Source organism: Clinocottus analis, unplaced genomic scaffold (genome assembly GCF_023055335.1).
Source record: "Clinocottus analis isolate CAN_PGR_092001 unplaced genomic scaffold, fCliAna1.0.p SCAF_19, whole genome shotgun sequence".
NCBI classification, from domain to species: Eukaryota; Metazoa; Chordata; class Actinopteri; order Perciformes; family Cottidae; genus Clinocottus; species Clinocottus analis.
The window spans coordinates 6,057,341-6,072,530 of record NW_027175920.1 but is presented as its reverse complement, the minus strand read 5'-3'; the positions used below and the strand labels follow the sequence as shown (position 1 = coordinate 6,072,530).

The window sequence follows — 15,190 nt, the reverse complement described above, 5'->3', positions numbered from 1 at the left end:
TAATCCCTGGACACATTCTAGGTCTTCCTCTGCCTGTGTGTGTTTGGTTGCCCGTCTTAATGTGTCAGTGATGCATTTCACCCATGACCTATCAATTTACAACTAACGAACTGTGAGCAATCATTTTCAATCAGTCATTTTGAATTCCTGTTGATTGCAGTTGACATTGCTGCAAAACTTCCAAGGGGTGAAGAACACAACACATTTTTGTTTTTTCAGTGTGGACATTTGGATTCTTGTCCACCACTGAATGTTCACACATATTTGCACAAATGCAGCAATACATTAATTATTGTTCCTGCATCACCTTTCTGGAAGGCCCAAAGCCACAAAACAACTATATCCTCTCTTCATACAAACGTTGGCCATGCTCCAGCTTACAACCACTGACAGACACATTCATTTCTCTACTGCTGACATTCCAGTCATCAAGTCATTTTCACTTCTTGCTCAGGCCTTGATGGATTCCTTCTGGCTTTCTCCTTCGAGAAGGTGTGACTGAAGTGTTTGCCGATGCAGCAGTCGCTAACCAGGACAGACAGGCTGCTGTGTCTGTCTGTGGTTGTAAGCAAGAACTCCGGGTTTCTCCTCAGGTGGATTCAAAGCAGATGTTATTCAGTTGGATCTTATGTGTGTGGCCCTGGTGTTTTAACTTTACTTTGAATTGCTTTTTGCAATGGATGGAAGGTCCTACTAATGACACACTATAGTCAGGAATCTAGAAATGAATAATTCACAAGTTTTTAGGCTTTTGGATGAAGAACTCAAGGCTTGAACCTCTCTAATTGTCTGGCACAACTTGCCCCAGTGAGTTCACTTCCTATTCACTGGCAGATGTTTAACTTGTTTTTAGTCTGGTTTGTCGTATCCTCTCTTCTTATCATGCACCATCACGCATAAACAATAAGACACCCAGGCTTTAGAGGCTGCAGTAAAAAAAACTCTCATGTTTAAAAGGCCTTGAGGAGCTGGAATGAAGGCTTAATGCATCTGCTCATCTTGGTATTGTGATATCATTTTGATACGCTTAGTTTAACCAAACGTTTACTAAGAATTGCTACATACGTTTACTAAAATGCTACTACCATGTGAGCTAAACCATATGTTAGTAAAATGATCGGACAGACAGACGCAGAACCGTCTATTTGAAAGTAAATGTGAGATCTCCAGAATGAAGCCATGCGGATTGCTGATGGAGAAAACAGGCATCGTGCAGCGAGGCCATCCTGGAGCTTGGTTAATGTATTTCTTCATTACCAGGAGGCACTCCTATTTCCTGAAGCGTGAGCCTTAATGAGATTAGATAAGGAGAGGAATACGAGATGAAATGAAGCATTGCTCTTTATTACACTTGGCCTTCAACCCAGACAAAACAAATGGAGAACACTAAAGAGTTCAGGAGATCTTTAAAAACAACTGAGATTAGAAGATTACAATAATAAAGAAGATTCTTTTTTTAAATATAAACACACTTAAATGGTAAAAGCTTTACCATTTTGATGACCTCCTTTGCAGTTTTGGACTTTATCTCTATGGTGGTATAATAAACTGTTGGCCATCATAGGTCTCAAGAGACCTTTATGGAGGTAAGGGTCTTTGAGGATGGATTGATAAATGTCAAGTTTAATGTGTAACCTAACCTAACCTGCTTATAAAACGACATTACCCTCATCCCACTTCCCACGTCTCTTTTTTATCACACCTTCACCTATTTCTTTTTCTCTCTCCTCACCTCTATTACCTAATTGCTTGTTTTATATATATATATATATATATATATATATATATATATATATATATATATATATATATATTATAAAGCATGGGAAGGACTCACAATGTTCTCTTGTGTTTCTTTTCCAAGAGATTAATAGTGTGCAACAATACAGATCATAGACAGACAGATCTATCAGACGCACAGTGCTGTGAGATCTTAGGTCCAGATAGACGCCTCAGCACTGCCGTCTTCAAACCAGGTCTCGTGCTTTGACACTCACCACCCAGACAACTCAAAGACATCATGTAAAATCAAGGAAAATAGCTGGCGTGTGCTGGCTCAAACAAGAGCATTACTCATGCTTTTGTGTCAGATCAGTGTTTCAAAAGTGGCAGCTTTGTGTTAACAACATATTTCACTCAACCTCATTGTAATTGCTTTTTTTGTTCTCTTGTACCATTTCAACTACGGTTCCATTCAGCAAGCAGTTATACATTCACTGATGTTGATGACATTCTCAAATACATAATTACTATAAGATCAAAGGTAAAATATTCTGAATTGCAAGCCAAGTCAAGCAAAATCAAGACGTCACTAATAAACGCATTTGATTGCCAGACGTTATTCTTCAAAGCATTCTGCTGGTTCGCGAGGTATATTGTTTTGCATGCAACTTCCCAATGACTGCGCCTTCTCCCTCTGCTGAGGGCTCTCATTTAACAATTCAATTTCAGTCCTGATAGACTGTTAAAGTGGTACAAATATAGATGCCAGTTATGAATTGGAAATACTGCCACAGCGTACAGGAAGAGCAAACAGTGCTTCGCCAAGCAAAATGAATCAATACAGCGATGTGCAGTGGCAGCTGCAGCGGCATGCTGGAACTAAATGCTTCATTTAATATTAAATGAGTCAGTTATGATTAAAAATCGGGTTTCTGCTGCGCAATGAGGTGATGAATCATTTTCTCACTTTTCGCGAGAAGTGTGTGAAATTTAGTTAATATAGTCAATGTTTTGGTTGAAAAATGCAGAAGGAATTAAAGAGTTTACTGTGATTTTTCTTCTCGAGCGATGAGCAACAACCAAGTCCTGACAATGAACTTATACATCAGCATCCCTCTTCACAGTGACGGTGAGGGTGGAACAGGAAAATCAATAGAGAGGAAAACTACATTTGCAGTATATACACACTATAATAGAAACAACAATCTGACACAGTTTGAAGCATGAACAGATGGAAGAGGTGACAAGAAAAGCCTCTGAGGAGAGAAGGGAAGGAGAGTGAGGGTTGAAGAAAAGTTTAGAGCTGAAGTTCAGGATGATGATGATGATGATCATCATCATCATCATCATCAAGGTGAGGTGGCGGCAGGGTCGAGCGTAATAAAAGAATAATGGTCAAGAACTGTGTTTAGTACAGGATGTTCGGAATATTTTAAAAGATCGAAAGGTCATTTCGGATGGAGATCCACGTGTCCTTTAAGCATTAAATCTAGTCACATTTTGTGGTTCCACTTAATGCAGCGCGAACAGTTTCATCACTGTCCGTATCAATGTCACAACTGCGGTAATAGAATTTCTTTTCACAGTATCTCAGGCCGTCTTCATCTATCTTTCTGTCCATACTCTCGCTCTCAAAAGCTTGCACTTATAAACACACCAAGCAAGGCGAGACTTATTACCAACTGCTTCCCTGTCTTGCTGATTCTTCAGTCTGCTGCATATTGTTGCCTTTTTCATCTTTCTATCTGTCATAACAGAGTTGTTGACTCGGGCAGCGTGTAAGAAAAAGTAGCTTCAGCTGATAGCAAGCAAAGCATCTTTAGCAAAACAGAACAGCTCCAATTATCCTCTAATCCCTGCGCCTTGAAGGCACACAAACAACCCAAAGTCTGTGCCGCACTTCAAATTGAATAGATTAGCTTAGCCTCTTCATACCAGACAGGACATTTTAGAGGGTGACATGACTAAACTGAGGTCTTGACTGAATTGAACCAATTCTATACGGAAAACAATAGACTGCTGGAATGTGAAGTGTGTCTGCATATGTATTTATGTATGGGCAGCAAAAGAGCTTAGGCGGAGTAGCTGAAAAATTAATATCTTCAGACCCACAAATGCACCGTTTGAGCCGCCGCTGGAGTGCAACGAAACCCGGTTCAGTGGATTTCAAGTCCTTTTCTTAGTGACTTAATGGATTTTGAAGTTTGCTTTCAAGATTTCAGAGTGTGTTGGATCGGGAAACCATTTAAGGGCAGGGAGGGCTGAGGTTGGAGAGGTGAGGCGTGAAGAGGACCTGTGGCAACACGCTCCTCGTTTATGTTTGCCTGAGAGGAAACACATTGAACGAATACGAGAGGAAAGACCTTCTGTTTAGTCGTAGGATCTCAGTTTCTTCCGTATTGTCCTACGATGCGTAACATAGTGACGACCCAGCTGGTCCAAGTTAAAACTGGTCTCTTTGACCCTGTTTTTTTTATCATATAAATGATTTAGCCAAATATGTCATTTCTGATTCGTAATTTTCCAATATGGTCGTAGTAACTCAATTTAAACATGAAAAAAGCCACAGATGTTAAGCTAGTCCTGTTTAATGTCAGCATCGGACCATGGGGGAAATTAATGTGGTTTTTAACGTGACATTTTGTAACCTTTTGTTTTGTCACAGGTGCAAATCTAACTATAAAGTGAAGATTGTAGCATTCAATTCTAATCATATGCTGATGGTCTACTGAATGATAATGCATTACATTTTACATGTTTATATTTGTGGTTATAATCTGAAGCTGCTACCTCCTCAACAACATCATTGTCTCTACATTGCAATATCTAAAATACATTCAAATGTACATTTCAAGTGCAGAGTAAAATGCTTTATCATTACAATATACTTACATTTTCCTCTTGTCTAGGACATCTTTTCATTTATAATACTGGTTAGTCAATGTATAATAATTCATCAAATTTGTATTTAAATTAGTCATCATGATTAATATATATTTTCCGAGTAAACTCTGCAATTTAACTAATAATTCTAACCGGACAGCTTCGCAGAGTAAACAACAAGCTTTCAAACTTGAGAATTCGAGTGATTTGATGTTAAGTTGTTTTTACAGCTAGTGTGCTTTCCTCTGCTTCTCGTCCATAATGTTACAGTTCTTTAAATTATTTTTAATGTTAAATGTCCCAAAATTATACAAAGTCTCTTGGCCTTAAAAGCTTTTTCTCTCAATTTTTGGCCTATTTATAGACCATGTTGGTCAACATAGCCCCTAAGATGTGTTCACAACCATGATTATGTTGGTTTTATGCTACTATATATTGTTCTTAGAGGGTGGTAAAGTATAATGTGGCAAATGGAGTAAACATGTCACTAAAAAGCAGTAAGTAACTAGGAAACCAGAACACTTAGTGACAAATAGAGTGTTTATCTAACAATTAGGGAGATATAAACTGTCTTTAAACGGCCTTACAAATGCCAAAAAGCAGCTTAGTGTGTGGATAAATCACCAGAGGTCTTGCAGTCATTAACAAGCATAAACACTAAAGCAAACCAACTTTTAATCCTCCTTGATCTGAATAAAAGCATGCTGGGAAACGTATGCAGCCTGAATCAACAACACTCCACTCAAGCCATAAGTGCCACATCCTCAGGTCACTTCATTCTAATGCTGCTCGACCGTCCTTGATTTTCATGTTGAGAGGCCAACAACAACATCAAAGCTAATTAATAACAATCTCAAAATGGCAACGATGATGACAAAAAACACAAGTGGTCAGTACTGATGAAGGGGTGGGCTGAGTGAAAGGCTGCAGAGTTGTCGAGTGAAAGCACCGAGAGCAGGTGCGGAGGTGTGGAGTGGAACTTAGTGTTTATATTTTCACAAGGTGTCATGGGCTTAATTCAGAGCAACATCTGCGATAACCCATGAAACAGCCATCTGGCTTACAGGGCAACTTTCTGGATAGATGTTCACCTCAGTTTATCAGGTTTAAGGAACAGGGATTGCTACAGTTGGATAATAATACAGTGGACTTGACTGAACTGTTATCAGCACAGAAGATGAAGCGGTGCAGGTTCCATTTCTGCAGATTTCTGATCAATTGTTGCCTCAGTCCGTGTGAACAAACTCTCTAAAATATCAAAGCATAAAGGGAGTCATCTAACTCACAGGATGAACACATCATGTCTGAGGTCAAAGATCTCATTAGGTGTAAGTGATTTCAGCTGAGAGGTTGATGCCTTTCCATGCAGGAGCGTTTGTTTTATCCTCCCTGCCTCAGGTTTTGTCAGGCCAATCTCGAATCGATATAAATTGATATGATGACATTTTGTATTAGATTCCTGGAGCATTCTGCAGCAACCAAGGGCATAAACGCTAACAAAAGGCCTGTAGCTATCTTAAAATGTTATATTTCAGGATGTCAAAGGATTATTATAGCACCCTACATCTATACCACGGTTGTAGCGAGCTCTATGCTAGTAAGCTAAGGCACTCGCAAACATGTTACAGCTTTCTGATGTATCCTCTACAATCCGGCTATAACAGTTGCCTTCTGTCAAATAGCTTCAGCGTTATTTACAGAATTATAGGAAGACTAAATCAGATTTTTGGATGAATGCTTGTGGCACGTGTAACGGGAGGCATACTAAATGCCAGCATCGCAGTTTCCCATTCTTCCGAATGATGCTCACTTAATTGTCGTCTTAAAGGCTCTGTTTTCTTTTTTATTTGGCAGTTTAAGATAACTTAGTTCTGAGTTCTATAACCTGCAGCGTATCCCATTAAGTTGATGATGGCAACTTCCATTGTCATGACTTACTAATTGTTAAAGACGTCCATTGATATGTCATGATTCATATGCCTGTCTGCGTTGATGAGCAGAAGAGGTTCAATTCAAGGTGGCGGCTCTAATTTGTGGGCTAAATACTGTTCGCTTGTGTTTGTGTACTTATGTGAGCAAAAGAAGTGCTTGATGTTCTGGTTGCTGAGGAGCAATCAAACCAAAATAACATTTATCCAAGCACTGGTGGAAAACCCGCTCAAAGATGACCTTGTAGGATGACAAAGCAGCAATTCCATCAATCACTTGATTTAAGCCTTTAAGGGGTCATTTTTTTTAATTAGTGGGATTTCTGGGACTGGATGTAGGCGATGAAAAACGTCCAAAATAACCTCTGATTTCTCAAGTAATTACAGCAATGCTGGATGTCGTGCAGAGCCCGTCAATTGTGCTGGATCAAAATGAATTTTCTGAAAGTGTCAAATATTTCTTTATGATGTACTCATACATATATGCATAGTTTTACCCAGTTATTACCATCATTCGATTATTCTGACTGCAAACCAAGATTAATCCAATACTTTAAGGTTGTTTCATCCTGGAAAAATCGCTATGTATTCTACAATGGTACTCTTTTCAGAAATGTTTTATCGACAAGAAAATGCTTTTAAGATAAAACAAAAAAAGACGAGTTGGGAAACAGTTCAGGGGACAGTGGTTTGAAGCTAATCCATCTTCATGAATAAACCTTTCTTGATCTTTTTTTGTGTGTGAGAATAAACACTAAATCGCCCTGGGCCTCGCCTAAAATACTCTAGCAAAGGGGCATACGCGATGCCTCAAATTGGAAATTCCCAGTGTAGCACGCTTGCAGCTTTCATGTTTCAACCCCGGGGCCTATTTTCTTCGTCCTGCTCAACCTCTAAGATCAACTCAGAGGATGTATGCGCTAACGTTTCACCATTCAGACTCAAAGCCCTGGAACTCAGTGTTCCATCTTTTACCTCTGGACCCTGCTGTGTGGCGCTCATTCCTGTCACCGGCAGCGTGTTTGTGCGCGCAGCATCCTGAGAAAGCGGAGGTAAACCTCAGAGGCAGGAGATGAGACCATGCATTAAACATGCCATCTCAGTGTACCTTCTTCATTTTTAATGTTCCAGTTGGCTGGGAGTGTAAACACGGCTGGAACCTGAGGATGGTGACAACATAAGACCGCGAGGAGGAAAAATAACACCAGAAATCAGGCGTGGTCCTCAAAGGCTGCAGCTGCTGCGTCTGAGTCACCCAAGTCGTCTGATTCAAGACATAATAGGGTTTGGAAATAAACTTGCATCTATTAGTTAAAAGGGTTTTTGATTGAAAATGAAAACCTACAACCAGGGGAACAAACCAGATTGTGATCACAGCTATTTATAGCTTAAGCTGAACAATGCGTCAAATTTGCCTTTTATTTTGGCAGGTGCAGAGACAGGTAAAAACAGGTGGAGGTTGGGGTTCAGCTAACAGAAGGTCACAAGCAAAAACACAAGACAACAAAGCAACAATGCAACTTTGATGTTCAGGCAAAAAGGCCGGTTATGCACTGCAGGGCCGATGAGGGAAAGTGGAAACAGATGATCAGGTGAGCAGGGAAGGTCGCGGCTGCAGGGAAAGTCTGAGGGCATCTGGGGGACAGGGAGAAAATGGAAATGAACACATTTGAGGGAGTGTGGCTGCAGGGAGAGACAGTCAAGCGGAATCTGACTCTGTTTTGGTTCAGTCTTACAGCTCAGCTTTGTTCAGCAAAGCTCTAAGAACACAGTGCGTCTGCTCCCTACTCAGAACAAATGGCTGACAGATAAAGTTAGTGATTAACTGGTAAAAAAAAAAGTGAAAAGTCGAGTTTATGTTGGACTTATGGTCTTTTTCCCTTGTATAGATTTGCGTGAAATATCCTCTCACATACACTGAATTAAACAGACAGTAAGAGGAAGTGAGGGATTATATTTATTTGCGTGTGTTTGATGCTGGAGTCTGTAAGGTGTTTTTTTCTTCTTCACGTCTGCCAAGCAGCAGAAAGCTTTATTTCTCCCTGACAGTGCTTCGCTGATCCTTCTGCCTGCCTATATAATCAAGTGCTATTTTGGGCACAGATTTTGCATTTGAATTTGCATTGTTGCTATATTCCGGCTCCTTGTCAACGCCCTTGTGCTGCAATCCCCACCCCTATACTGCAAGTCTGTGAAGCAGCTGAAGCCCAGTTCTAAAAAGGCAAAGAACTGAGTGTGAAGAGTATAGGCAGGAGATGACAGTGTCAAAACTCACATATCTAATGAGCCATTTTACTTCCGTCTCTGCAGCGGGCATGATATGCTCCGGACCAGCCTCTTTGATACTCGGTTTGGATTTGTTGCCCCAAACTCAAAGTCTTGTTGTGATGTTGATGGATGTAGCGTGAAAGACGGGTGAAAATGATTCGCTAAGGGAGAGATAGACACTCAACATTACATCCTCTGCTTATGGCTGCCGTCGGAGAAAGAGAGAGAGAATTTGAGAGAAGGATTTCATCCTCCTCGGCTCATTGCCATGAAACAGAGAGAGAGAGGGAGAGCGAGCGAGAGAGAAAGAGAGTGCGAGAGAGAGAAAGAGCTCAGTGGTACAGTAAGTGCAGAGCACCATGCCATCTTGAGCACCAAAGTCAGCAATTTTATGAAATGTAAGAGAAGCTAGATGTTCTGCCAGTTGCACACATTTTCTTCTCTCTCTCTCTCTCTCTCTCTCTCTCTCTCTCTCTCTCTCTCTCTCTCTCTCTCTCTCTCTCTCTCTCTCTTACAGAGACAAAAATCACATTTGATCCAATTTGATAACAGAACTGGGTCATGATTTGAGAAATGTTCTTCACACCACAGCAGGGACACTCTCTCTCTCTCTCTCTCACACACACACACACACACACACACACACACACACACACACACACACACACACACATATACACACACACACACACACACACACACACTCATTGCCAGCTTAGTCTATGGTCTGCCAGCAGCTTCTCCGTTGCCAATTAATTTCATTGGGAGTTAATCACATTATTTATGGTCATTAAGAACAAGGAGTCCTCTCAGGCACCGCACTGTCAAGTCACATGACACATCTCTGTGTATTTCTGTGGCCATGAAGGGAGACATTTTCTGTTTGGAATCAAATTATGAATTTAGGTGTGAAATTACACATTGGCTATGAGGGGAAAGTGCAGACGTTCAGCTGTAAATTTGTGGGGTTTTTTTGTGTGGATAACAAGGTTGGAAAAAAAGGGTAATTTAATGTTTTCCCTTTATCGTGTTTTAGTCATGCTAGCAGCTCTATGGCTGGAACTGTCAGTCCACCACTTTGGGCTGAAATATCTCAACAGCTATTGAATGGATTGCCAAGAAATTTGGCCTACTACTACAAAAAAGTGGCATCATCGGCCCTTGAGAATAGAATTCTAGATGGAGCTGGATGTTGAGGAGGTATAACGCCAGGTGCCTCTGCATTTAACAAGGGTCAAGGTTCAACCCTCAAAGCGTCTATGTTACTCTGCGTATGGCGCTCTTTGTATTTTGTTTATAGTTTGCTTACCATTGACAGGCTTCCTGGGGGAATCAATCCATCCCCATCCATCTCTGTTAGTTCTGGGATGTTGGAGTTCTGTTGGTGTGAAGCGATGTGCTTAGGATGATCGGCTGACCTTGTTTCTACAACCTTTCACTGAAATGACTGAACAACAGTTATACTGCATGTAACCAACCCAGTAAATACTGCTGATTTTAAGTCAGTTGTCTCGGTACAGTGGTGGAATAGTCTGTTTAGGAATAGTGCGTTCACGTCAAGTTATCACCAGGAGAAACTCTGGCAGAAAAATTTTAATTATTTAAGTCCTCCGTGTCCAGAAGTTTTTGACTTTTCTACCAAACATACCAGCTTTAACCTGTCTCGACACCTGCAGGTCAGTTAGCGCATACTGGGAGACGTCTGAATCAAGTTGCACTCTTCAACCTATTTCAGTCGGGTGTTACCCTTCCATGTTAGCAGATGTTAGCAGCACTGTGTTGAGCTGTTTGGGGAGGGAACCCTGCAGCAAATGATGTAAGTACTTCAATCCAGGGAGGGCATTTAGAAGTTAGCCCTGGCTTCTCAGAACCGAGCTGACGGAGGCCGTTTGGAAAAAAGGCGCAGCCCTGCATGGTGACAGGTGTCGCCCCCGCGGAGCTTGAGTGGCTGACAGCAGCGAGGTAATGACAAGAAGCCAGTCTTCAATGCTCAACCAGGGGGCGGGAAGTCCTTGAGTCAGTCTGCCTTAAAACTTATCTTCAGGCTTCCTGTGTGTCCGATGTAGGGTGCTGTGAGACGATGCTCCACCAAACTCCAGTTGTGTAAACCAGCAGCAGATCTGACCTGTAAATTTGGATTCAGAATAGATTTTTACTGCTAGCACTTTTCATAATTTGTTGGTGCCAACATAAGGATTTTAGGGTTTCAGTGTTAGTGTTAACCAGTATGCCACCAGTATGTCTGATTCTTGTCAACATATTAACACGGTGGCTGAGGCTGACGACCTCTACAGTAAATTGTCTGAATATTTCTACCATCGTTGGTTTAACAGTAATTCCATTATTTATCTGCTAAACAAATTCAGTTTGTCAGACCAACACAAGGAACAAAGAGAAGGAACAAAGTATGAATTACTTTTCGAAATAAAAGAGCACACGATTTGATAGTTTGTCTGATTTTATTGAGAGATGTGAGCATCAAAGGACAGCTAGCCATGCAAAGAACTAGCCTGGTAGTGTGCATTTAGGTGAGAACGGGAATTCACCTGGGTAATACTGATCCTGAGCCAATCTTGGTTCTAGCCAGTGAAGGTAATGTTTAGGATTAGCACGGTGCTGAATGATCCAAGACGGACACATTGTAAAAGCTGCAGTCCAAATTCAAACGTTTGCAAAAGCACAGGTATATACAGACATGTTTGTGGCTAGGCAAGAAATAAGCTGAGTACAAAATAAAGTGAGTGACTAGAACTGTTGTGCATAGTATTTGAAATTTGTGCTGACAGGGCTGAATGATAATTGATTAAAGAGATGCATACATTGGTAAATGGGACAATAAATAATGATCTCCTGTAATTTATAACTGAGACTAATGCCCTTAGTTGGCTCATGAATAGCTGCAAACCTCTTGGTCAGAGAGCTATTCAGAGCATACACAAATTATATATATATATATATATATATATATATATATATATATATATATATATATATATATATATATATATATATATATAGAGAGAGAGAGAGAGAGAGAGAGAGAGAGAGAGAGAGAGAGAGAGAGAGAGAGAGAGAGAGAATCTTCATGAGGCTATTTACAAATACTGTCATATCTTTATTTACAGTTATTGCCGCAACAAAGGCAGTTTGTCACTGCCTTATTGTTTATAATTAAAGAGCAATAAATCAAATGGTGTATGGTGATTTTGCATTTTAGACCTTAGACAACAGAAACAATGACAGTCCCTCAGAGTTACTTAATAAAAGTAATCACATGTGCAGGGAGAAATGTCAGCCATTCAGAAAGATTTCAGCACATTTTAGACAGCGGGAGATGTGAACATGACCTTCTGAGAGACTCCACGTTTGAAAAGCCTTCGACACTTTTCTGACAAATAACACTGAAGATAGTTTTTTAAGCCATCATCCTGAATGACAGTATTTCATTGCTCTGCTTTTCCGTGCAAGAAAAGCATCAGAAAGTTAAGAGTATATATATAAATATATATATAACGCAAATATTACACTTTAACTACAGATTAAAAAAAACAAAAAAACGCTTACAATGTAATGGCAGGAAGAAGATCCTAGTGGTTGATTTTACAGTTACATGGGACAGAGTGAGCGACAAAAATCTGTCTGTGTAGGGAAAGTGTCATTGAAAGGCGTACCGAGGGAAAACAAGCTCCCAGAGGTGCACGCAGCGCATTTGTCACATCGGAGCTGTGAAGAGCACAAATGTACAGTAATTTAATCTCTGGAGAGCAATATAGAAAATCCAGTTTGTGTGTGTGTGTGTGTGTGTGTGTGTGTTATGATTTTCATTGGATCAAGATGTAGCGTAGAAGACAGTTTTTTAAATCTTTACATACACACAATGTAATACCTGAATCATTTTCTAGTGGGAGCAGCAGTGACACACATGCAAAACATAAACCCATAAGACAAAGGCAGACATGTGCACGACGCGAGCTGCAGTCTGCACACACAAAAATGGATCGTCAGATACCCTCGGTTAAATCTACTATACCAAATCTCTTAAGGTTTATGAAACAAGCCACGACAATAAACAGCTATAATCTTTCACAATCTCGTATGTCTTGTTTTCTCTACACAAACAGTGAAGTGAAGACAGTTTGCTCACAAGGCTTGGACACGCCTTGACATCAAAGTAACATAGTCCTCTCCCATCTTTCGCAGAGGGATCACCAATGGAAATGGCTATTGAGGTAGCCAGACGTCCTGCACACCATCCTCTTCAACGCGATGCTACATTTCTGTTGTGAGTGTGATTCAAACCACACAAAGTAAAGTTGTGCTACAAGAGAAGTAGCTCTGAAGGAGCCGCCACAGCTTCCGCGGGAAAAAGCTAATTTGTGGCTCGTCGTCCACTCAAGCTGCAGCTTCACGGCCACTTTTTCGAGGGGTGCGGGTGAGTGTTTGGCGGTCAGTGAGGTGTCAGGTAAACACTCCTGAGTATATATCCGTTATAGTGAACTTATTTTTTGAACTGAGGGTCAAGGTGAAATGCACCACCATCATATTTCGAGTAGATTCTTCACAGGGACCAAGCCTCTCTTCTTCCCGCTGCTCAGCCGGAGGAAACCGTCAATCTCCTCGTTCTTCCCCACACAGATCTACACGGGGAGAGTGGTTGAGGGAGGGAGGGGAGAGAGGAGCATGGATCAGGGGGAGGAGCGAGTGACATTCAGTAATGTGAGAGAGTTTGTGGACGAAAAGTGAGCTGCATTGGAAGCCATAACGTGCTGTCCTCTGTAATCTCAGCAGTTTTCTGCATACATTTGCATACATTTAAAAATGCATCCGATGTGTGTGTATGTGTGTGAGAGGAAAAAGTGTGTGCTCACCTGCGCCTCTTTCACAGTCATCTGGCCTTTGTCTCGGTTGCCATGGAAACCATCTGTGACCTTCCACACACGCTCACCAGGGCGGACCCGCTGCACAAAGTTGGCCGGGAACAATCCCAACTTGTCTCTGCTTTTTCCCTGGTAAACACACACAAACACACACACACACACACATGGTTCTTAATTGCGTGTAGTACAAAAGTTCACGATGTTGACTACTCCTGTAATAAGCCACAATTTGCCACCTTGTTGACAAACAGGAAGTACCGTATTTCAATGTTCTGCCCGTCTAACCCAACACAGACAGCTTCTACATCGGCCCTTGACAGTCCTTGGCTAAGCACACACAATTAGATTCTTTGTGTTTTCATTTCTGTTTACTTGTCTGGGTGCCAAAATATGCATCACTTTTTTTTAAATCACAGTAACGCATTGGAATTTAAATAAACCATCACAATCAGCTGAGAAATAGAAATAAAAAGATAGTTTTTGTTCTCTAATTAGCTACGTCGGTACTAGAACAAAAAGCATCTGTATTTTTCGGAGCCCTAATCCCCCTCTATTCTCTTCAGAGGCACACAGGCGTGCAAAGCCTGTGGGTGCCAGCGTCCTGATGTTGGTTCCTCCACATTAGCGGAGGCATGTTTGCACTAATAATGGCAGGAGCAGGGTTTAAGGGTCGGTCTTCTGTAATGTATTTGGTTTGCATGTGTGGAAATTTTTCTCAATACTATAATAATAATGTTCATTCATCTAAGTTTACTGTCAAATCTGCTATTTTACATATGTATGGAGTATATATATATATATATATATATATATATATATATATATATATATATATATATATATATATATATGCAGCTGACATTGGGTGAAGGCAGGTTACACTCTGGACTGGTGGCCAGACTTTTTAAGCCAGTAATATAGGCTATAGAAATATGATTACTCTGCTTATTATTTATATAAAGTGAATGTCTTTGTACTTTTCCCTGGTGACAGACCTGTCCGTCCTTCGACAGGTGAAGGTTAGGGTCTTCCGATGCCTCATTAAACACTGACTGCAATCGGTCTTCTTCCTCTTTTCCTCTTCATGATAAGCAGCTCTGCTAACACCCACACCTGCCGTCCTTCAAGCACATCCACCATCTCTTTAGTCCTACTGTCTCCGAACAACTCAGCTTTGAATGACAGAACTTCAACTGATTGTACCACCGTCTAACTGAAGTCCATGTGTGTGTGTTTCTGTCATATCTATTCAAAGGTAATGCCGGAGATTTGTAGTGATAATATTTTATTCACTGCAGTGCAATTGAATAGAAATATTTTTCCACACAACTCACCTTCCACCAGTCCTCGTTGGAGTCATCTGTGACTTGAACTCTGTCGCCAGGCCTTTGAGGAAAAACACAGTCAAATAAAGGGCTCAATGCCAAGACGTGTACATCATCTTTTAAGCATTTATCAGCACATTTGTGGCAAATGTGCTTTCTTGGTGAATTGATGGTTGTGTGCTAAATA

General features: G+C 40.8%; 1 protein-coding gene across 5 annotated transcripts in view; it reads right to left on the bottom strand.

Moving 5' to 3' along the window:
• Positions 1-11,832: 11,832 nt before the first annotated feature.
• The window catches only part of LOC137789985 (SH3 and cysteine-rich domain-containing protein 2-like), a 22,786-nt gene continuing 19,428 nt past the window's right edge, over positions 11,833-15,190 (bottom strand). Inside the window, exons 7-10 of one of the 5 annotated variants that reach the window (XM_068583890.1) lie at positions 15,013-15,064; positions 14,656-14,799; positions 13,670-13,807; positions 11,833-13,438 (exon numbers count right to left, since the gene is read on the bottom strand). In XM_068583890.1, the coding sequence (XP_068439991.1) occupies positions 13,687-13,807; positions 14,656-14,799; positions 15,013-15,064 (317 nt within the window). In that variant the 3' untranslated portion in view covers positions 11,833-13,438; positions 13,670-13,686. Of the gene's footprint in view, positions 13,439-13,669; positions 13,808-14,655; positions 14,800-15,012; positions 15,065-15,190 lie in introns of those variants that run through there. The other 4 variants (XM_068583891.1, XM_068583889.1, XR_011077867.1 and 1 more) reach the window with 4 other exon arrangements.